General features: G+C 36.7%; 1 protein-coding gene across 1 annotated transcript in view; it reads right to left on the bottom strand.

The window, feature by feature from the left end:
* prpf3 (PRP3 pre-mRNA processing factor 3 homolog (yeast)) overlaps positions 1–24,841 on the bottom strand; it is a 30,569-nt gene extending 5,728 nt beyond the window's left edge. Inside the window, exons 1-12 of the mRNA XM_052578149.1 lie at positions 24,606–24,841; positions 23,755–23,912; positions 17,779–17,909; positions 16,705–16,860; positions 15,253–15,339; positions 10,602–10,843; positions 10,295–10,413; positions 10,031–10,218; positions 9,761–9,927; positions 7,861–7,943; positions 7,585–7,728; positions 7,221–7,320 (exon numbers count right to left, since the gene is read on the bottom strand). Coding sequence (XP_052434109.1) covers positions 7,221–7,320; positions 7,585–7,728; positions 7,861–7,943; positions 9,761–9,927; positions 10,031–10,218; positions 10,295–10,413; positions 10,602–10,843; positions 15,253–15,339; positions 16,705–16,860; positions 17,779–17,909; positions 23,755–23,899 — 1,562 coding nt within the window. The 5' untranslated portion in view covers positions 23,900–23,912; positions 24,606–24,841. The remainder of the gene's footprint in view (positions 1–7,220; positions 7,321–7,584; positions 7,729–7,860; positions 7,944–9,760; positions 9,928–10,030; positions 10,219–10,294; positions 10,414–10,601; positions 10,844–15,252; positions 15,340–16,704; positions 16,861–17,778; positions 17,910–23,754; positions 23,913–24,605) is intronic.
* Between the last annotated feature and the right edge of the window lie 216 nt (positions 24,842–25,057).

Genomic DNA, 25,057 nt, shown 5'->3' with positions numbered 1-25,057 from the left:
ATCATTACAATATGATTGTAGTTTATGCAGCTTGTCAGGGAACAACGGCTCTGTATACTTAATGCTGCTCCATGTGAAAGCATGCATGTGATGGAGATTTACCACAAATTACAGAACCGGCTTTACTGACAAGATGCGCGTTAAATATCACAAGCAATTTATCATGCAGCCCAACTGAGTAAAGAATATTGAAGTGGAGATTGCTAAGCTGCAATCTAAAGCCACGTTTCCACCGCAGGAACTTTACCCAGGAACTAGGGACTTTGGACTGGTACTCTGTGTGTTTCCAAATGAAGTTCCGGGTAAAAAAAGGCCCCTCAGAATAGTGTTAATTTCTTCAGATGAGATAAGATGAAATATGTTCGTCAACTACCTTTTTTTCTCATTACTAAGACGAGAGGATGACAAGACTGCACCACTGTCCAAAAATGCTGACTAAGACTAAATTAACGCATTATTGTTGAAAATAAAAAGAAACAAAAAAAACAATCGTCTACAATCGTCTCAGCTTTTCATCAGCTGTTACGAGTTTGCGGCTTCATGCTGTTGCTAAAGTTACAGGTCTCATACTGCAACACGAAACTGAACACGCAACACCCGAAGCGAACATGAGTGACGACGACATGCTAGGTCTAAGGAAGAGGCTCGATATTTGGTCGCATTTTAGGTACAATGATACTGACAAAGTCAATGTATCATCATAACTGACGGGAAACACTGCGGACAAAGAATTTCGGGGAAAAACACCACCAACCTTAAAACAACATCTAAATGCTAACCACCCACACATTCAGGTAAATTAACGTCTCATAAGCTAATGCTGATTATAGGCATCTATGCTGTAAATCAACCAGTTGGCTATGGTGTTTTGGCACATTAAGACGGTTATATGTATTTTATGTTAACTAACTTATTTTGCCACATGCATGTGTGGGTCTTTAAATCACGGGCACAGAAAGTGGGGGTGCTGTAAATGCATGTTTGTTCATTAACATTTTTTTGTAATAAAAACTCTGAGTTGGCTATTTAAAAAAAGTTTATTATAAAAAAGTTTTTATATTAAATTATGTAAGGGATAAAGTAGAGCTGTAAGGTTGTTATAGCTTATGTAATGTTGTTATAGCTAATACAACCCCAACAGGCTGATTAGGACCCCGATGAAGCGGATCCCGCTTATTACATTGCTACCTACCAAATAAATCAATAATTTGACACAAAATTATGATTTAAAAAGGACTGTATTGCTTCCACTAAAGAAAATAGTGCGCTCCGTTCTACGGTTAGAATCCTGTGTGTCCGTGGCAATGCTCTGTTTTTCATGGCAACGATGTGTTATAGTTAGCAGCGGTCCGTTATCAAGAAATGAAATAGTGTGTGCATAGAAAAAGTATTCATCCACACGCAGAAAAAAAAATTCTTAACTCAAGTCCACCGTCTAGGCAGGCTTTTTGTGTTAAATTATATTTCCTGTTACTGCGCAGGCTCTTTTATTGTACATGACAGCTTACGTCCCGATGACCGGTCTTTGCATTACGATTAAAAGCAATATCAATAAAGTAAAAAAAATGTGATGTGCAGTCAAGTTCCAATATATGTTCTTACTGATACTTTTCATAATCAAAATTAATAGTTAGTAGAGTTGTTCCGATTCCGATACTAGTATCGAAAATATCTCCGATACCACAACAAATTCTGGCATCGGCGAATACATGAACCCATATACCGATCCGATACCATTTTCTTAAACAAGACCTAGTTATGACCGCTAGCTTTGCCTAACCACTGCACGGTTCTTCTTCGCTGTTCAGAATGCATGGAAGTTGTGCTGTGTTGCCAAAAGCAACCCGTTTACAGCAGCGAAGAAGAAATGAAAACGCGTTAGCAGCACTGATCTATATATGACTGGATCGCTCATCGCTTTCTAAACTGCCAACAGACAGTGAAGCCGCTTCTATATTATAGATCAGTGGTTAGCAGTATGTCTCTGTAGTACCGGTAGTTACCGACTCCCAAGTATATTCAGTACCCGCAACTGCGTTCAGTCGCTTCCGTGTTAGTCAAAGCGCAGGGCTCCAGACAGTAGCCGAATATATACTAGTGTTTGTGAATATTAAACTGCAAAATACTATTTAAATATTACTCCTGCAAATTCTACATCTTTGTGGGTGACGGGCGCAGATGCGCGGGAGCTAGCTGTTTTTTAGTCTCTGCTGTGTGTCACTTTATGAGGACACGAACGCATAAACCGTCACTTCATGAGAATTTACCGTTTCATTTGAGAAAACTGTCATATCATAAACACAGACACTCAAATATCTTCATGGTAGCCCATTAAAATAAATGTTTGGTTTAACATTGACAATAAGTAAATTGACAATATATTAGACAAATATATATATATATATATATATATATATATATATATATATATATATATATATATATATATATATTAGTAGATTTAGCCATGTCTCTATGTAGTAATAATAATACGTCTCTATTAATAATAATAATTATGCGTAGACGGTTGTTTTTTACTTGTTTTGTTGTAAAGAGATTATCTGATTAATATATCATTTTTTATATTCTTAGACTTATTTGTTGCAGTTTTTTATACAGTTATATTGTAAAACTAAAATACATTTTTTAGTTTGCGGCATTAGATTTTTGGCTGCATTTGAAGTTCTTTTTCGCTTAAGAAAATATATAATACTGTCAAATTCATGTCAGATAATAAAAATACTGTAATGAATACAGTAGTTCACCATGTATTTGTTCATGTTTTATTGAGGGATCAGTCTGAAGTACACCATAAAATAATTCTAGCAATTTACACAGGGCTAGTAGTATATACTGCTGTATATACAGATACACACCCAGGTATCGGATCAGTACTCTGTACTCTGTATCAGGTATCGGAATCGGGAAGAGAAAAAGGGTATCGGAACATCTCCAATAGTTAGGCTTAAATGCAAATGTAATGAACACCGTAGCCTAATGGAGATTCAATCACAAATGTAATAACAGTGAGTCATAAAATAGGCCTATCTGGATTTTTTTTTTTTTTTTTTTACTTAATGTTTGAAACAGCAGGTTATCAACTTAGAATATCAACTTATACGAAGTGCCACTATGCATATCCCATAACATTAGGCTAAATGAATTGTATCTATTCTTAAAATAGATTCCAGATGTGGTCAAGCAACCAGCCAGGAAAGAGGAGAGACCATCTATGTCAGGTGCATTCTTTTCTTACATCAAGTACAAGCCAGACTCCCAGGAACAACGCATTAAAGAGGAGGCTATAGCTAGGGTAGCTCAGACAGCCCACCCTCTATGGACAGTAGAAGATGAGGAATTAATCAACATGATGGAGAAAATAAAAGACTGACTGTGCCAAAAAAGACCAAAATTACAAATCTAGTGGACCAAATGTACCAAGCTGAAAAGGTCATTCAAAAACAGACAGATTATGGTCCGTAAAGTAACCATTGGCATTGACATATGGACTAAAAAGGGGCTCACAGCCAACTTCCTGGCTGTCAGTGCTTGCTATTTCAATGTTCAGGACAGTAAAGCTAAACACATACTACTAAACCTAAAGCAAATTGTTCACCCACATACTGCTTATTCTATTGTCACTCTTGTGGAGGAAAGCACAGAAGAATTGGGTATCCCAAAGGAAAAAAAATCATCATCATCATAATAACGGATAATGCAAGCAACATGGTTTCTGCATTTCGGGTTGAAGAAGAGGACATCAGTTCTAATGAGAACGATTCCAAGGATAGTGATGAAGAAGAGGCAGACGAAAGGTCAGTCTGTGAATGGTGTTTTTTTATTATAGAAAGCTTGTTCACTGTAATAGATTTAATATTGAATCTAAAAAGAAACTGAAATAAATATGTTTTATTTGTAGTGATAAAGTGCTATTGTATTGATTAATAGTTATTGTAGGATTTAATGGAAATAAGAGATCAGATATGGAACCTTGGAGAGGACCCCATGTTTGGTCTATACCCTTCAGCTTGTCGCCAACATGTCTCCTCTTGCTGCATCTGCTTGTTTTGTTGACACTAGTGTGTCAGCAGAGACCCTGATTGACAATGATAATGACGACAGAGACCTCCAAGGCCTCCATCAGACAAGTTGTTAAACAATTCAAAGAATCCCTGTCCCATGCAAACCCAGAAGAATCTGGCATGGATTTCTGGTCTTCTCAAAGCTCCACCATGTATCCACTGCTCAAACCCCTGGCATTAGACCTTCTGGCAATGCCAGCTTCCAAAGCATTTGCAGAGCGGGACTTTAGTTTAACTGGAGACCTCAAGTGGCCGCCGCAACAGATCAAGTGTTACATTAGAAAGAAGTGCTGGAAGTCTGGAGAGATAACTGCAATACTGCCCTGGTTAAAGTTTTTTTTTTTTTACTTTTACTTTAAATAACCCTCAGTGGTTTGGATTTTGCTTTCTGTTGCAAATCTTGCCTTTGAACTTGATTAATTCATTCCTAAAGTGGAAGTTTCAGCAGCTGTAGTAACAACAGCAGAACTGTTAATTGTTGAGCCTTGTTAAAGCCTTTTTAAATCTTATTTGTTATTTACCAAGAGATCAGCCTATACTGTAAATAGGTTGTATTTTAGGCCCACAGTAAAGTAGGTCTATTTTTTATTATAAGTGTATTTATTTTATTTCGGATTTGAACAGAAACATGAGACACAAGGCAACCAAAACAGTTTTAAAAACATTTGTAACTTAAGTCTGTTTTTCTGAGACATTTTTTTGTGTGACTAAATACTAAAAGACTTTTAGTCGACTAAACCTTGACTAACAAAAAAAGGTATGTATTCAATTTATCTATATGTTAAAATGAAAATAAAAAAGGCAAATTTATATAATATTTTGTTTCATTGTAAATGACTCGTTCAAAATGCACTGATTCTCCTAAGTTTCTTTTTTTTAACGTTTATATTTTTTCCTAATAAACCTGCCACTATAGATTTGTGATTCTTTTAGTTTTTCCAGCAGAGAGTGGGAGGGATGTCAGAATCACGCTCAGAAGAAATCAGCAACAAGATAATGGACAATGGAGGGGAACCTGTTTTTATACCGTCTATGAGGGGAATGCAGCCTTTAATCACTGGATGTTGAGACATCATTTAACTTTTAAAGAAAGATGCAGAAAAAAATGTCACTATCATTGTAAACTCTGACTACCAATTTGCTGTCCATGGAAATCTTTGACCTAGCAAAGTTAATGCTGGGAATTTCATGTTCTTTAATATATTTTGTAATGTTGATTTTTTTTAATTGTGCACTTCACTCAATTGCAAAAGTGATATTGATTTTATACATCTTCAGTTAAATAAACAAGTAATGTTAACTGACTTACCATTTAGAGACATTGTGGATCATTTTTACTTCATTTCAAACAAAAATAACTATAAGCAAAGCCACAGCAGAATCGTAACGCATCCCCAAGCAACACACAATCTTTCATTACAAAATTATTCATTTTTAAACGAGTCAATGATTCAGTGAGCCGGTTACTTGCTTTATTTGTTGAATGAATCAGCCGTTTGAACGAATCTGTTGAATCAATGATTCACTCATTAAGACAGTGACTTGCCACCACCTACTGGTGGTTTAATATCATATTTAAATAATCATATTTATTGCATTTTTCCAACATTTCATATTTTGTATGTTATAAAGTAAAACATTATTCTAATATCATTATTTATACAGATGGAGTTTGTTGATAGATAGGCCTGTTTTCATTTTAATAATAACAACCATAATGTCAAAATTGCACTAGTCAAGGCAAGCTGACTGATGTTATCAAGCATGCTGCTGTTTGCATATTTACCGGATATGAGTCATCGCGGACCTCACACTCCCGAGTCGAATGTGCAAAGTCTGAACTACAGAGGATGCAAGTCCAAAATCAGCATAATTTGTATTGAGAAATGCGCGCAGATCTGCGTCACTGGTCTATTTGCCTAATCTTCCCGGTACATTAGACCGCGGTGGAAACGCAGAAAGCAAAAGGTCTGGGGGGTTAAAATTCCTTGTACAAATGTTTTGGGTAATTTCGGTGGAAACGCGGCATAACTGGTGTTTTCAGAAAGCAAGAGGGTTTATCCACAGTGGAGAGAAAGAGAGAGAGAGCACGTGCACATGGTTGCCAGAGATAAGTAGCACACTCAGCAGATATTTCCATATTGCCCAAGTGGGAAACTCTGTTTCAGGAATTACGTCCCTTTATAATAGGCAACCCAGTTGTGTTCCTCTGCGGTCAGGTTAAACCTAGTTACTGCTTCATTATTTTTGAAACCTCACACTTCTCTACTCCATTTTAAACATTCTTCTTGTATTCAAATTAAGTGTGGTCCACTGCTGCATAAGTCAGAGTATCGATACAGGGCCACCTGTATAGATACTCGGAATGTAAAATCTCTGTGACGATACATAGCACTATCGATACATACACACACTAGTGTAGAAACTAGGAACATAAATTCTAGGAATTCTGTTTGGGGTAAATCAATTGGCTCCTACTTCACAGTAGAGTCTAAAACCATTCTAAAGGATCTATCAGTAATGTAAGTGTACACTGACTGACCAAACGCAAATGAAACTCCAGCTACCCGGCATTTTTAAAAAGCTGCGTAAAAATATTTAATCCATTAACATGGAAAAACAGCCATTTGGCTACCTGTTGTCTGCAGCATTGTGTTCTGTAAAGAACCTGTCTCCAAGATATGCAACGCAGCAAGTTTTCATATGAGATTTAGTCCGATTTTCGTGCCCAGCAAAGTTGATGCAACAGTTTAACTTTGAACCGTGCATATCCATGCTATCGGATATATGGGGCTGTATATGACATTGGCCTCTCGAACCAACACAAAGGAAACATAGGAGGAAACGTGGCAGATGGGCTGGGATCTCCTTCAGCTAGAAACTACACCTGCAGGCTAGTTGTGAATACAGCATGCTGTTTCCGGACTGGAAGCCAGTTCACCATTCAGCTCCACTAAGAGCTGCTCCATCTTTATCATTTTTTTTTTAATCTTTTGAAAATTCACTTGTTTTCTGTAGACATTGCAAACTGAAGTTGTGTAAATGTATTTTTTTTTCTTTGATCATTGTTGTACAGCACTTAGTTTTAAATGTGCATTATAAATAAACTAAAGAACTAGAAAATTGGAAATTACTCACTTCTGCCTCTTTGCCATTTGTGCTCTAACATGAGCTTCCACTTTAGTGGGGTCCTGCACAGCTTCCGTGCCCAAAACCCTCATCAAATTAGAGATTCGCACTGCACACAAACAGGAACATAAGATAGTTCGAGCACAAAGCTATAATCAAGCTCCTAAACTGAAAAAAAAACATACATGTGTATATATGTGTGTGTGTGTGTGTGTGTATATATATATACATTTTAAGTTATGATGTGAATTATCTAAAGCTGAAAAACAACTGTAATAACGAATGAGTAGGTGTGCCCAAACCCTCAACTGGTACGATAACAGTAAAAGCATTTTAAACCTCCTTTGTGACCAGTGCCTAGCTGGTAATGTACCTTTAGGTTCAGGTGGGGGCATAAGACCCAATCGGACCTTTTCCTGCAACTCTTTCTGGGCTTCTCTGCGAGTTTGTCTCCTCAACTTCTTCTGCTCCTTCTTGGTCAGATACACACCCAGAGTCACCGGCTTATCTGTATCCACTTAGAAAAAATAAAGACAAAGAGAGAGAGAGAGAGACAGAAATAGAAACAGAAAAGGTTAGATAAATCTTTTAAAATCCAACCAGTTTATGCTTGTAGAAGGTTTTGATGTGTGCATGTATTCCTCAATACCTGGAGGGGCCATCTGAATTGGGTGTTCAACTAGGTTGGTGACTCCATGCATTTCCACCTCATCAAAATTTATATGTGCAGATCTGAACAGAAGAAATGTAATGAGACCAATTTCACTAAATTCTATTATGAATTATCAAAATGAATGACATGACTGCCAGATTTACCCTTGGCTCAACCATTTAATCTAAAAACATTTATTTCTAATTAGAGGTGGGCATAGATTAATTTTTTTAATCTAGATTAATCTCACTGTGATCTTGAAATTAATCTAGATTAAAATGGCTCATTCGAATTCTGCCGACGTCATTCAGAATATGTGTGTTATCCAAATAAAATTGACAAACAGTAAGTCTCCGAGAAGGGGTTTATCAAGCTAGATGGTGCATTAGAAATGTACATCTCCTGTTTTCAAAATGCATCACAAACTGCTTGAAAAAGCTGTAAACTAATTCCACATGGCACAAGGTGCAAACAACCGTACGCCTGTTTCACACATACTCCGTCTGCAGTGCAGCCATGCACCCATGTTAACGGATTCCAGTTGCGTTCCAGGAGCGTTGCGTCTTCAGCAGTGCAGCGATCGTTTATGTACCGAGTAGAGAACAGTGTCCTGTGTGAAAGCACATCGAGTCTGTGCTGCATGAGCAGGGCCGTAGCTGGGGTCAGCGGGGACCCGGTGAAGGTTGTACCAGTGGGCCCTATTTGAAATTGTTTAATTTGTATGTTCGTTTATTTTTATTTATTTGTGCTATTTAGACAATGTTTAAGTAAGTTTTTTTCAAGTTTGTAGGTGTCAAGGTACAGAAACTAACTAATTAAAATTTAAAAAAGCACTGGATAGTCTTCAAAGTAAAAATGAAATATACAATCAAACCTACAATTATTCAGACACCTTCAACATTTCTCACATTACAGTTTTGCTATATATATAAAAACATATATCTGGTGTCTGAATAATTTTTGGTTTGATCGTTAAAACTACAAAGTAGTCAAGAGTCGTGAGTGATTTTCTTTCTTTCATTTTCTTGGAGTAACATTACAGCAGCCTGTAGCTCAATTAGGCGCAGTCACTTTAAGAGACGATGAACGCATTAAAAATTTAATACACATCCCATTTTTTTCCTCAACGGTTTACTTTCACTTAAGAAATAACTGAGTTTTTTCGAGCATAATTTCCAAGGTGGATATTTTGACATATTTTGAATGTATTTGTCGGGACTAGAGCAAAAATAAGCAAATTCGATGTTCAAGTGTTTTGAGTTCAAGTGTTTATTTTTAGCGTCTCGAGATGCCTTTGTCTGTGTGAACCCTGAACACCACGAGTATTAAATCGTGCTCTTTCACATCTTTTTGTTTGTTCAAACTGCGATTTGTATTTGTTCGTTCAGGTTCAGGTGCAGGAGGGACTTTGAGGAGAACTTCGCAGAAGAGAGCTCGGTTCAGTGTCGCTGTCCGTGATACACGGCTCTCTCGTGCGCACCTAACACAGCACGTGCTACTCTGTTCAGCTTTTCAGTGTCTTGTGTTTGGATGCTTTAATGTTTAAATCGACAAGCGGTAAGGCTTAAAAACATGTGAAAAAGATTAGCTTTCGTGACGATGCGCAGCAGTGGCCCGTCAACTGTCCTGAGCATCTTTTTAGGCTGGCCTCAGGCAGTCGGTTATATAAAATATCAAGGTGAAAGTCATCATAGCTTGCTTAGTATAGACCCAGCTCCAAACCCAACTTTGAGAATAGATTAACGGTGATATATTTTTTTTATCGCCCGATAAGAGTCTCGCGTTAATGCAGCACGTTAACGCCGATAGCGGCCCACCATTATTTCTAATACAATTGGTCTTCCATGATTTTTAGTTGTCTATTGACATTTAAAAGTTGAAAGCTGTTAACTCTTACAATTCTATGTGGGAAGGCAGAATGTAGGAGTCCCACCACTCTATGTGAGGAATCTCCCCCTCTCCCAATTCCTTTTTGGGGGCAATAAGAGCCAGTTTAGTGGAGGCCTGTATGCCAGTCTTCTTAGCAGCCTGAGCAATCTCCATCTGTAATTTCTCCAACTGAGCCTGATAACAGAAGATAATATTGTTTCTCACTTGTAATTGCTTTATTTAATTTGAATCTATTGATTTTAGAGTAAAAAATAAAAAGAAGCATGCTGTTAGCCACCTTTGTGCGTATGCGCTGTGCGATCTTTTCAAAGCGTCCCTGTTCATGGAACCTAAACCCTCTCTTGGCTCTCTGTGCAGAGTTGATGGACACACGTGTGTCAAAGTAAGACGTGGATTCCAGGTCATCACTGGGCTTTTCCTTTAACTGCTGCCGAAACTGCTCCCTTTTCACTGCTCTGATGTTGGCTATAGAGAGAGAAAAAAAAAACATTAGTAATAAAGAAAAGTGAGAGATTCATATTTCTGTGGCAGCACATGGTACCTTTTAGAGTGGGCATACGATGAGTGAGTTCAACTTCTTTCCCACTGGCATCAACAGTTCGTCCAAGCTCATCCAAAATTAGGGGTGTTGGCTTTGTGACCTCACGTGGTTCCACTTTACTGTAAGCAAATATAAGAAAACCTTTAACATTAATTCTTTTTAGCAATACATTCATCCTAAACATCAAAAAAAAAAAAAAAAAAATCCTAGAAAACATAATTGTTCCCAATATTCATCGTCAGGGCTGCCAAGAATGTCTACATGCTCATTCTAAGAATTGTTAATTTTAGATGTATAAAATACTCACGGTGGTGCAATGCCCATGGCGTGCAGGTTAGCCAGGGCTACCAGGTTATGTGGCCCTGTGTTTCCCAAAGCTCCCAGAATTCCAGGTTTCATAGCCAGTGTGGACTGGATTTTGGCCTGCAGCTCAGCTGCCTTGCGGGCTTTCTCTATAGCGTCATTCATGAAGTTAGCAGCCTGAGAGGGAGCGATGGACTGGGTCGCACCCACTGCTGGAAGGATGGGTTGTGGAGCACTAGAGTCTGTCTGAGAGGGAACCAATCTAGGCTATGAGGTGAGGTATAAAACAATTTTTCAACTCTACAAAAACCCTGTTAATTGGGTGGTAAATCAAAGAAATATATATACTATATTAAAAATTAAAAATGTATAATTGCTGACTGCTTAAAGAAATTAAAATTACTAAACTGAAAGTGATAAAAACAAGAGCTCATGCTAAGCAGGGATAGGCAACTTCGGTCCTGGAGGGCCACTGTCCTGCAGAGTTTAGCTCCAACCTTAATTAAACACACCTGAACAAGGCAATCACTGTTTTCGGGATTACTAGATAGATACATGCAGGTGAGTTTTTATGAGGGCTGAAGCTAAACTCTGCAGGATAGTGGCCCTCCAGGACCGGAGTTGCCTATCCCTGTGCTAAAGTGTACATTACGATTATACATCACTACAATGGTCCAGTGGTTATTATACATTGATTTATTTGTGGCAACCTGCCACAATATCAAAACTGACTGCCACAAATAGATTTTCCAAAATGCCTTGGCTTTGTTGAAAAGACATGAACACTGCACATTCCAAAATCTAAACTCGGTGTTTTATTTATATCACTGTATTTCTGTTGGAAACCAACTGTCTTCAGAAAAGTTTGGATGCCATTTTAATTTAATATTGCATGTAATGTCAGAAGCCCCTCACTGCAGAACAAAGATCCAGGCCCAGGGGTTGGTTCCAATTCTAGGGGGTGGAGATGGATAAGGTGAAAGGAATTCGATCTGGATCCAACCTCACCCCCTGGGATCTTGTGTTCTGCAGTGAGGACCATCTATGTAATGTCTGACAAAGCAACATTTATGAGTGGATCGCTGCTTTGTGTACAGCAGTTATTGGGGAAACCTCTATCCCTTCTATCATGAGATCGCAACTATATTTTGTTTGTGATGAATGCACTTACTCAACCATTGTTGTTTTAATAGATAAATAGGCTGTTGCAAATTGGAATTATAGTGGAATTACTTGGAATTTTGTTTTACATTTTCTAGGCAACATTTGTCATCGGTTTAGTTTTCAGAGAGACTGCATAAGTATTCGCATAAGTCTATTAATTTATATAATAAAAAGCCTATAATAAATCAATAGACCAGGGGCCCGTTCTTCGTACGTCGCTAACTCAGTTAGCTGGATTTGAATGTTGACGATTTGGCGTGATCTTGGATCATTTGGTTCTTCGAAGCTCATCCTGGAGCTGCTGTCATAGCAACAGGTCCGTTAGCTTAAACCTGCTCGGAAGTCCATAACAGCCTTCTATAGACACAGCCAGTTTTACTCACTGAAATATTTGTCATAAAATTATTACTTCATAAGTGTATTAGAGTCTTACACACATGCTATACAGATAATAGAGTCGTGCATTATTTTGAGTGATGACTGCTATTATAAGAGTGGCTTGATGGAGCGCAGGAGATGCAGATATCATAATATTGACCCTTAAGAAACTGTCATTAATGCGGTCACGTAACAAATCTGTCCAAATATAAAATTAAATGAATAGATAATTTCTACATTGAAATAAAACTGTAAAGACTGCGCAACTATTATAAATTGCGAATGTAAATAATTGGGAATAATGAAAAAAATTCTAATAAAGTAAAAACATGTATCTATTATCTGTTTCATGTATCTGTTATAACATTTACGAAGTTTTGTATGCTTGGCTGTTTCCTTATAAAATCCAGAAATTTGTCAAGTTTTTCGACAGGTGTCGTTTTAAATTATATGACATCATTACATTGCAGTCTTGCCACCAGCCAATCGCTGCACTGCTGATCATGGTTTCGAGTATCGATACATATCCCCTTTTAAGAAAACACATGAACGCGCAATTTTCTCACATAACTCAATCCAGCGATACTAATCATACACAGCAGGTGTGTTCGAAGAACCCAATTAGCCAGATCAGGATTAGCACGATGATATCATCTTGGATGTGTCATTTGATCTCGGATGTAATAAGCGACGCACGAAGAACAGGCCACAGATGAGGTAAAATATACCATTTGTGTTTACTGGTGAAATTGCAATACCTGAAATGTAAAAGTAAATTTCTCAAATTACTATGATTAAGAAAATTGACACTCCAGATCACATAATTCAGTGGAGAATTAATAGAAATTAAATTAAGTCTGTTCTAGGGGTGTGCACGGATAGTCGAACATTCGAATATTCGTTCTGCTCTAATTATTCGATAAATAAAAATGATATTCGAATTTCTAAAATAAATAAAATAAAAAAAGTCACAATAAAACCTAATTTCGTCACTTTCTGTGATTCCCCACGGCATATCTGAAGATGCATGCAAGCAAAAAAATTATTAATGAATGAATAAGGGGCCGTTCACATATCGCGCCTAAAAATGCATGGAAAACGCTAGGCCCGCCACTTTCTCCTTTCCAAAGCGATTGGGCAGAAGCACTCCTGAGGCGTCTGCCGTTGCTAGGCAACAATGATGCGCTCTCTCCATGAAGACGCGGAAATTTCAGCAAAGGATAAATGGATTTGCAGCACAGAAAAAAATGGCTTTCAGTAGCTCTACATTTATTTCAAAATGGCAATCCATATACAGCTATGATCAGCTGTTCCTTCATCTTGGCTGAGCTTTCAACGTTGTTGAAATGAATTTATGAAGCTGAATGTTTAGTTCTTGTCACATGACCTGTGGTGCACTTGCGGCTCTCTGAAAAGTTGAGATGTTTTTAACTCTATGCGGTGTGGAAGCGATTTAAAAGAAATGGGCGCATACCGCACGCCTACATTGGAAATAACAATCTTGAGCGCGCAAAAGATTCGATATGTGAACGGCCCCTAAGAACTGCGGTCTTCTACAGCAGCGGTCCCCAACCCCTGGGCTGCAGACCGGTCCGTGCGGCATTTGGTACCAGGCCGCACAAGAAAGAATAAATAACTTACATTAAAGCTGCAGTCGGAAACTTTTGGCCCTCGCGTCTGGCGGAAGAACATTGTAGCCGGAGCTACTTCTCTCGGTTTACATCTGCGGCAAGTCACGCAGGTACTGTGCTACTTTGCAGCGTTGCCGAGCCCAAACAGACTTAAATAGTCCGAATATAAACACTTATTATAGGTGTACCATAGTGATTAAGGATAAGACAAAAACACGGTTTGAAAATGGATTCATGATGTACTCGCTCATTATATATTATCCATGTTATGTTGGCACGATGTTACGAGGATGCTGCTAATAAAGTTGCATACGAATGCACAGTGGATTCATGTTTATTATATTTACAAAATACCAGAGTTTTTATGCCAGTCGTATGGTTTTATTTTGTTGTATTTATGCTTCACAACTTAATGCCCAGTCCATGAAAATATTGTCATTAAACCGGTCCTTGGTGCTAAAAAGGTTGGGGACCGCTGTTCTACAGTACTTCAAATATGCTGTGGAGAATCACAGAAAGTGACCGAATTCAAGAAAATTGTTGCGGCATCTCTCAAGCAACGAATAAATGGAGCCATGTATTCCACCAGATGAGGATCCCATTCAGTGGTGAAATGAAAACACGAAGCGCTTCACAAAACTTATTTGCTTAGCACTTTCTCCGCGGCCGGCCTTATTGTTTACAGACTAAGGAGTCGACTTTCCCCTGATCATGTTTACATTTCCATATTTCTTAACAAGAACATGTAAAACAATAGAAAAAAAAGCAAAAAAGATTTGCTGACAGTTTAAAAGTTTCAAAAGTTAAGTGTATGTTACACTTTTTTTCACTTTTAATCTGTACTTTAGTTTTTTTGCACGCATTGTTAAAGGTTTTCAGCTACAAAACATGATGTGTAATGTTCAAGCTTATTGTGTGCAAGCTTTTTCAAAATGTAGGAAACAATAAATGTTGCTGAAAAATAACGCCTGTCTCAAACTTAATTTAAATAAACAAATATTCGATTTTTGTGAGCTCAAATATTCGAATGTGATATTTGCAGAAAACGCCCATCCCTAGTCTTTTCCAAAGATACCATAGATAATATGGTTCTCAGATACCAAAGAAAAAAATCTCTGTGTAACAGCAGCTGATCCACACATGTGATTAAGCTCTAATCTGATCGGATGGTCCATTTCATCACAGAGCGACGGGAAAAATTAAAATAAAAGTCGACAGATGACGAAATGTGGTCAAATTACTGTTCTCATAAAAATAAAAATTTATAGTCTTACATGTTAGACATTAAATCCAGGTTTTCAATAAATATTTTTGAAAAAAAAAATATATATATATATTTTTTTTACACAGAATGATCCTAGAGTCTGCTCTTATTCTATGGCACACCACCATTTTTTTAAATTCCCTAGTGTTTTTCTAAACACAAGTACTAAAGGCCAATCAAAAAACAAGTTCTTGGTATTGTATTTGTTTTGTTTTTACCTGCACAATAGGACTAGGAGTCACAAGACTTAGCTGTTTCTTTCTCTCCTCTATCTGCCGGGTGGCTGCTTCCATCATTTGCTTGATCTGAAAATACAATATCACAGATAGTAGTAAAGGGATAGTTAAAAACCTCTACAAATCATTCACTTTTTTTTTTACTTAAAGAATAATCTTTAATTTATAGTCCAAAATGCAATGCGGTTTTGATTACTTTAATTTCTGTACCTAAAAACTAATGCAAGACCTACCTAAAAAAGAGGGAGCGCCAAATTCAAATAGACTATCTTCCGCCTATTTTTCATTCATTCTTTTTTCGGTGGATCACCTCATTCTGTTTGTGACACTGTACACTGCAAAACCATGATGTATTTTTACTACCAAGACGCAGTTTCCGGCCGTGAGTTATTCCATAACGGACGCAAACAATTCTGTCGCAGAATTGAAATGTAGCAAATAGTCTTTATAAGCTTTCCATTGAAAAACAGCGATCTGTCGTCGATGCTTGAGGCTTAGATCTTTATAATGATACATAGATTGTCAAGATTAAATTTGTCCCGTTTCATTTAATCTATTCATAAACACTTAAACGTGCAAGACAAGTGGCTTTGAGGACGAGGGCGTCATGGGAATCATGGCTTTGATTATCATTAAACATACACAAACGGAACCAAGTTAAACCCTGCAGCTTGTGAAGACACATTGGTGTGTATAGAGACAAATTGATCAGTATCTGGAAGAAACCGAACAGTATTTATATAGTTTTTTGCCACTTATTTTGAACTGTCCTGAGCACGTCCGCCTCTTTTTCTTCACCTGTGCGTGAGGTGTCGTCTTCTTACTTTATGACTGAAGAAGATAAATCGAACACACTCAGGAGGTGCTCAGGATAGTTTAAACATTGCAGTGAAAATCATAGGTAAAAAAAAAAACAAATACTGTTCAGTTTCTTGCACAGACCAATTGTTTTGTGTTTTTACACATCAACGTATCATCACAAGCTGCAGGGTTTAATTTGGTTTTGTTTGTATATGTTTTATGATTCTCAAAGTCAAGATTCCCATCTACTTACATTATAGGACTGACAGACTGCAACGGTTTCAATTAAAAATCTCAGTTTGTGTACTACAGAAAAAAAGTCACCTACATCTTGATGACAAAGGGTTAAGCAGATAAACATAAAATTTTCATTTTGGGTGAACTATCCCTTTAAGACTGATGCTGGCAGTACATAAAAAAAAATTACATGAGAAATTCTTTCTTTCTTGTGCTGCACACTGAGCAATATCCATTTTATTCAATCAAGTCATTATATGTTCTGAGTATAACAGTGATCACACTTACATTACATTTTATTAAATGGTTTCCATTTTATTACAGTGTATGTGTTCCATCAAATACCTCTGTGTCTAGTGTCAACCTTTACTGATGGTGTATCTGTATGTGTGTTACCTGCATTTTGGTGAGCATGCCAGGACTCTCTGTAGGGGGTCCAGGTAAAACAGGTGGTTCCTCCACCTCCTCAAAGCGAGGCACCCTCTTCTTCTTTACCACAGATTCCACATTGTCTCCATCCTTCACTCCTTCCATCTCATCTCCAAACACTTCCTAAATAGAAAAAGATACAGAAAAATAGAAAAGAAAAAGACAAGATATACAGTCAGACTTTAACCATGACTTCCACCTTACATTAAGTGTCAGTTTTAGGTGTGGGTGATATGCTGCTCTTAGACATGAGATCAAATCTTTTGAGCTGGAAATGAATTTGGACTATAGTCTCACTGTTACACTCATGTGACATTTCCATGCTGCAATATCACAAAAGCTTGTCATCTAAATGCATTTAAGTGGTACAGTTTAAAAACATGTGGTAAGCATCTTACAATTTGGTATGTTTGGTATGTCTGATTAACATGAATGTTAATAAAACAAAGAGATAATTTCTCAATGTTCTAAACTGAATAAATTTTGCAACTTTAATAGGGATAAATCTATATTTAATTAAATACACTTAGAAATATGCAGTGTTGTTTGTCTTTTTTGCTTGCAATTTATTCTTATTTCAGACTGTTTAATTTTACTTAAGATACTATTCTTTTTTGTGATTTTTAACAATATCACAATTGTGAAACGGCTAAGTCTTGTGGCAATTGTGATATTGTCACAAGAATAATGAGAATCGTATAAAAATGTTGATTTCACAAAAACTTGAAGTTAAAAAAAAAACTTCCATGAAATAAGATTTTGGTCATATTGCCCCCCCTACTCAGTTTCAGAAAAAATGACTTAATTTACTGCTGTGTTCTTTCAATAAATGACACTGGCACAGCATACATGCAAACAAGAATCCAGGATTTAGCGATGTACACTGTGTACACTGTGAAAAACATGATACCACCCAAAATTAATGGTTACCCCAGGTAAATTATAAGCAGTGTGAAACGAGAAACAAGATGCCACAATGACTAGTTGAAATGTGAAAAGCCCTTCAGAAACTGTAAATTTAGGAGGCTCACAAAACTATACCTTCAGCTCTCTTTTGCGGTTCTTCTCTCCTGCTCCTTTATTGCCACGGGAGTTTCTACTTTCCTCAAGAGCTTCAAACAGACGCTCAACAAAGCTGCTTGCTGAATCATCAAGAAATGGCCTTAGCTGGTCTAAAAGAAGAAAACATCACTTAATGAAAAGAGCCTCATAAAACCCTAAGCCCCATTTAAAAACACACAATGAGTAATTCTGCACAGTGTTGCCCTTTTTTCAAATGCTACAAACACCAGTTGTAAACATCCCACACATCATCCTTATCTATATAAATTAGAACTACTTTACAATGACTTCACACGGCCCTTGCATTTTTTGGTCCAGGCAGCCCACTACCACTTCGAGATATTTATGCAGGGGTGCACATGTTTTTTCACACTGGTTCTCATATGAGAACCTGGAAATTTGGTTTGGTCCTCACATGGCGGCATATGGTGTGACCATCAAATAGAACCCAAAAAAAAAACAAAAAACAAAAACAATATTGATATGCATTATTTTGTATTATATATATATATATATATATATATATATACACACACATATATATACACACACACATATATATACACATATACACACACACACACACACAGTCCAGACCAAAAGTTTGGAAACATTACTATTTTTAATGTTTTTGAAAAGTTTCTCCTGCTCATCAAGCCTGCATTTATTTGATCAAAAATACAGAAAAAAAATATTGTGATATAGTACAATTTAAAATAATTGTTTTTAAATTTATTATACTTTAAATTATCATTTATTTCTGTGATGCAAAGCTCCTGATCCTTTAGCAATCATTCTAATATTGATGATTCATTATCAAAGTTGGAAACAGTTCTGCTGCTTAATATTTTTCATAACATGTGATACTTTTTTTTAGGATACTTTGATAAAAAGTAAAAAAAAAAAAAAAAAAAAAAAGCTGTGCTTTTAAAATATAATTATTTTGTAATAATATACACTACTGTGTCAGTAATTTGGGGTCAGTAATTTTTTTTATTTTCTTTAAAATAAAATCAATACTTTTATTCAGCAAGGATGTGTTAAATTGATAAAAAGTGATAGTAAAGAAAATATATTATTAGAATATATATATATATATATATATATATATATATATATATAATCAGAATTTTATTTTTATTTTTAATAAATGCAGTTCTTTTTAACCTTTTATTCATCAAATATATATTAGACAGCAGAACGGTTTCCAATTATTTTTTTTAAGTATATTCAAATAGAAAACTATAATTTTAAGTTGTAATAATATTTCACAATATTACATTTTTTTCTGTATTTTTGATCAAATAAATGCAAGCTTGATGAGCAGAAGAAACTTCTTTCAAAAACATTAAAAATAGTAATTTTTCCAAACGTTTGGTCTGTACTGTATGCTTATACTACTAAAAAAATCTTCCATGTTTTATTTTTAATAATAAAAACTTTCTACAAAAAAGTTAAGTTAATGTTCCATAATTAAAAGATACATTTAATTAATGTTTTATGTGTTTAATGTTTAATGTGCATCTCAGAAAATGCTTTATTTAAAACCAACTGAAATGGCACTTAATTCATCGGTCAACCTTATTGTCATTGATGGCACTTAAATGCACTTAATTCATCTGTCAACTTTATTGTCATTGTTCACAGTAACAATTGTGTGTGGGGCTATGTGATGTCACAGTTTATGGATTCTGTGATCAGTAACCATTAAGACACTGCTTATGATTTATTTGAATTAAAATAGAGAAATGAGCAGATTTTTATTATTATAACATGTGTGTGTGTGTGTACACATACTGCCCAACGCACATTTATGTTCAAACATGTAGAAGTGAATTTTGCATAAGCTCCCTTTAATACTCACAGAAGTGATTGTTTTTGGTTCTCCCAAGGCAAGATGCACTGTGGTACAACATTTAGGTAACTTCACTTCATTTATAAAACCCTATGCTAGAAATGTGGGTGTCATTCTTGACTCAGAACTCTGTCTTGACAAACAGATTACTTCTGTTGTTAAAAACAGTTTTTACCAGCTCAGAATGATTTCCTGCCTGAAGTCATTCCTATCTTTTAACGATCTTGAGACAGTTATCCATGCCTTTATTACATCACGGCTGGATTATTGCAATTCCCTCTACTTGGGCCTCCCAAAATCATCACTTAGACGTCTGCAGTTAGTACAAAACACAGCAGCGCATCTTTTAACTGGCACTAGGAGACGCGAGCACATCACCCCCATTTTGGCATCTTTGCATTGGCTCCCAGTTCGTTTTAGGATTCAGTTTAAAGTTTTATTGTTTGTTTTTAAGGCACTTAATGGGCTCACCCCAACCTATATCACAGACCTTGTACAACCATACTCAGTTCAGGTCACTGAGATCTTCAAACAAAGGGCTCCTGCTTGTGCCGCGCTCACGGCTTGAACAGAGAGGTGACAGAGCCTTTGCAGTTGCTGCCCCACGTTTGTGGAACCAGCTCCCCCAGGATATTAGATCTGCCCGCTCCATTGCTGCATGCAAATCCAGGTTAAAAACTCATTTTTATTCCTTGGCTTTCCTTGTTCCCTAACCTGGTACCTCTGTTTGTTTTCTGTATTTCGGTGTGAGCTGATATTGAAGGCTTATTTTTATTAATGTTTTATATAATTATGATTATTGAATCTGTGTGTTTATATTTTTATTGTCTTTTTAGCTATTCATTGTACAGCACTTTGGTCAGTTTTGCGCTGTGTGTAAATGTGCTTTACAAGTTAAAATGACTTACTAATACTGGCTTGTTTCCACGTAACTAGTGGTAGACTGATAAATCAGCCGATTAATGGCATTTTCCAAATATCTGCATTGGCCGATAAGGTTTTCTGTTTGGCTGATGCATTAAAGGCGGGACTTTTATTCTGATAGCGCCTGAGCACATCATTCTCCCTTTTGTTTGCAGTCATCATCAACAGTTCTGTCTAAGACTGACAGAAGTCTGTCTAAAGATCAGATAGAACTGTTAAACAAAGGAACTAAAATGTATACAGAAAGTATTAATTGCTTTTATATTATTTTTTTATACTATTATTATAATAGTTTCTTGTTTGCCGTCAACATTCAGGAAATAAGCATTTACATAATTTAATAAAATCTTTGAAATGGCTAATGACTGACACAGACTCGAGAGACTGTTCTGCAGAGCTTTCTCTGTTTTATTTTCTCTTGAAAATAAAATATTTCTTTGGGAAACAAAACCCAGGGACTGTATGACTCCTCAGATCCATGGCACACGAAAATACACTACATTTGTCGCCCAAACAGGGACAGGAAAGGAGCAGCAGAGTGGATAATAATAATAATAGTAGTAATAATAATAATTCATTACATTTATATAGTGCTTTTCTAGGCACTCAAAGCGCTTACATAGTCAGGGGGTATCTCCTCATCCACCACCAGTGTGCAGCATCCACCTGGATGATGCGACGGCAGCCATAGTGTGCCAGAACTCCCACCACACACCAGCTTACTGGTGGAGAGGAGACAGAGTGATGAAGCCAATCAGCAGATGGACGGAGGCCAATGGGCGAATTGAGCCAGGATGCCGAGGTCACACTTCTACTCTTTTCGAAAGACATCCTGGGATTTTTAATGACCACAGAGAGTCAGGACCTCAGTTTAACGTCTCATCCGAAGGACGGTGCTTGTTGACAGTATAGTGTCCCCATCACTACACTAGGGCGCTAGGACCCACACAGACCACAGGGTGAGCACCCCCTGCTGGCCTCACTAGCACCTCTTCCAGCAGCAACCTAGTTTTCTCAGGTCTCCCATCCAGGTACTGACCAGGCTCAGCCCTGCTTAGCTTCAGTGGGCAACAGGTCTTGGGCTCCAGGGTGATATGGCTGCCGGCTACTTTTGAGCTGACTGATGAGCAACACACACACAGTTGTGGCCACCATAGAATAAGGTAAGCATTTTTGCTTATATAATTAGTGCGTGTTGTTGACTGGTCAGTTCTGAGCGATAAGGTCACTTAAAATCTGCTCTTTCAAATTTAGAACTAAATAAATAAAAATGTGGGGTTTTGTTTCGAGAAGAAAAACTGCATACACATATTTGGTATACTGTAAGGAAGGCCTTGATGTGACCTTATTTGAATCTAGATAGTGTTGGCAGAAATACATTGTATGTAAGAGTCTGTGTTTATTGAAGACTTGGCCTAAGAAAGACAGCAATAAACGGGAAACAGATGTAGAAACGCGCGGAAAAGTCCTTTGGATACCGCTCTGTAGAAGTCATAGGGAAGATACAGAGGGCTGCAGGGGAAGGCAAAAATTCCTGCAGAGTACTGCTTTTTTACTGTGTTGAGGAACTGCATCAGTGAAAGTGCGAGTAGAACTGACAGGTCACTCTGGAGGAGTGTAGAGTAGTTTTGATGTATGATTTAATGTAAGTGTCTGTGTGACTGGCTGTAGTTATATGAGAAAAACTCTAAATCTAGTGAAGCAAGAGGTGCTCTCCCCTCCTGGACCATCACTTGAATGTGATTAGGTTACAGAGATGGGCGTGGCTGGTGATAAGAAAGGATGAGTGCAGGAGCCCTAAAACAATAAAGTGAATTGTATGAAGGTTGTTTTAGAGAAAAAATAAATAAATACAAATGTTCCAAGAAAGGGACTATGCAGAATATATAAATGATAAATTAATTAAAATAGTATATGCATTATTTAATAACTTGTATTAATAGATTAATTTAAAAGATTGCATGTGCTTAAAACTTTATATGTAATATGTGAAGACATCTAAAATGTGTATCTTGTTATCCCTGGGACTCAGTATGAAAGTTAATCCAGTACAGATTTTCAGAGATTTGGGCTTGAGTTAACTAAAACAAATAACTGGTGTAGTGCAATGTTGAATGAGAACAAGATGGGTGACAAAGTTAATACGAATTTTGATTCAAAAGCCATAGGCATTTTACAATGGGAATGGAACTAGTTGCTTAAATATTTAATGAAATTATTATATTTAAAATAATAGGATTTTTTTATATATATTGGTTGGTAAACATTAATTCACCAATACCAGATTATTCTGAATTATGTCTGGAAATGCAGAAGAAAAATTATGATTGAAGTCTTTATTTTACCATACGCATGTCATGCTTTTATAAAAGGAAGGATTATTTTGTTTAATTGCAGTATACTTAGATAATAAAGGTAGCTGATTTCTGCATTTTGCTAAGAAATAATGCTTGCTATTTTTCTGCAATGAAGAACTTGCTTTACTAACATAGAATAAGAGAACTGCTGTTTTCAACCAGATGATTTTGTTTTTACTAAGGGACCACTGAAAGAGGAGGTTGAAAAGTGAAAATTAGAAAAAGAGCCGACTACTCAGAAACAATTTGGTCAGAAGTTACGTAGGTACATTTGATTAATGCAGTCTCTGAGTGTTCAAACTACAGATGACTTCTGAAACAGTGCCTTGACAAAGGGAGGCAATGAACTGGATTCTGTAAAGTGGCAAAGCAGCAAACACAGCTGCAGAGAGAAGAAGAGGGAGGGGCTGATAGATGTTCCCCTCCCCTCCTGAAAGAGGAGAGCACTCTTCAGCATGGAGAAAGACTGAAGTAAGCAGGAAAAGGTGAATCTTTCACTTGAGACTTTTTCTGAGGGTGAAGCGAACATTGTGAACTGCAGAACTCTGGCAAAAAGCAACCAAAAGCCAGACTGAGAAGAAGCAAAGAAACAACATCATATGTACATAAACTGATAGTCACCACTGATTAGCTACTACTAAATATTGTAGAAACTTAAAAGTGTCTTTGCAACGATTTGTATCGTAAAATCAATATGCAAATAAACTTATATTGAACTGATTTGAAACTGTGTGCCTTTTTGTTTCTTCCATCTATCCAGACATTCACCCCTGAAGTAGAACTACAGTGTCATCACTATATTTGTACTAGACTTCTTACCTGTGGTTTTCCTTTTGTCCAGGCCTTTTCCTACACAATGTAATGCTGCTTTGACCACAGTAGGTTCAGAAAAACCAAGGACCTTCTTTACTGTACGTTCCACCCATGGCCTCAGTTCATCAACCTCACGTTTGGGCAGTGACATGCTGAGGGAAAATCTAACAAACAAACAATATGCAATACTAATATCACAAACTTGTTTAAGCTTATGATTAGTTTCACAATAATAGATAAGCCTTATGGTTACAAAGAGCTGTCTGTAATTGTTCTTTATGTCCTTCTTTGATTGTTTTCCAGTTCAGACATCTACAATGACAAATAATGTAACAGTACGAAAATTTATGAATGTGATTACAACTTAAATGAAGATGTAGTGGCAAAATCACAAAAAAAGCATTTATAATATAAATATGCAGAATTTAAACATAGAATTAAACAATGATTTACTACAATTCACTACAAACTGTGACTGACTAAAACCTTTCTTTCAAACATTATTGTAATTAACTTAGTCTGACTTCGAATCAGAGCAATAAATTGATGCATGATTCAGTTCAATAACTGCCTCCATTGATCCATTAGCGGCTCCAAACCTATTAACATATGAGGCCCGTATAACTTACAAGTAATACATTTTCAAAGAAGTCAAGGCATCGGAAAAATGTTAGTTTTATAGTTGGTGTTATGCTTGAAAATTAATTTCGTATAATGCTTTGATTTTATAACAAGTAACAACTATAACTGTAGCAACTATAACATTTTGACAGATGTTATGATTATCATGATAATGTTTTAAAGAAGGGTTTCGATAGCAAACGAACCCTCAACATAAACACTTAACGTTAACGTACCTCTCACTTTATTCGGCTGTTCTACAGTGGAATATAGAGTTTCTTCGTTACTATTTAATTCCCGTTGTTTGCGTCCGTCACAACAAATTACGCTGATAAAAAATAACCCTCTAGTTATTTAAAGCTACAAAATTTTCTGAAATGTTTCTACACTCTTCTACTACCACGGTGTCCGCTAAACGTTTTCCAGCGACGAAAAGGAAACGGAAATCTCCGTTGAAAATTTCCGCCGGAAAGACACGCATTGACGCCGGCCATACCATAGATATCTATGGGCGTCACACCACTGCCATCTGTCGACCTGGAGTTTTTTTTTTTTTTTTTTTTTTTTTACCTAAAATTAAAACAAGCATAGACATATAAATACCTAGACGCCTCATTGGCCGCTTTGAGACGTTGTCGCGATACGTCAACGCGTCCGCCATGTTAGTGAGGGCAAGACTGAATAACAT

This window comes from Carassius gibelio, chromosome B16 (genome assembly GCF_023724105.1).
Source record: "Carassius gibelio isolate Cgi1373 ecotype wild population from Czech Republic chromosome B16, carGib1.2-hapl.c, whole genome shotgun sequence".
NCBI lineage: Eukaryota > Metazoa > Chordata > Actinopteri > Cypriniformes > Cyprinidae > Carassius > Carassius gibelio.
Note: the sequence above shows the minus strand (reverse complement) of the source record. Positions and strands in the feature narration are given on the sequence as shown.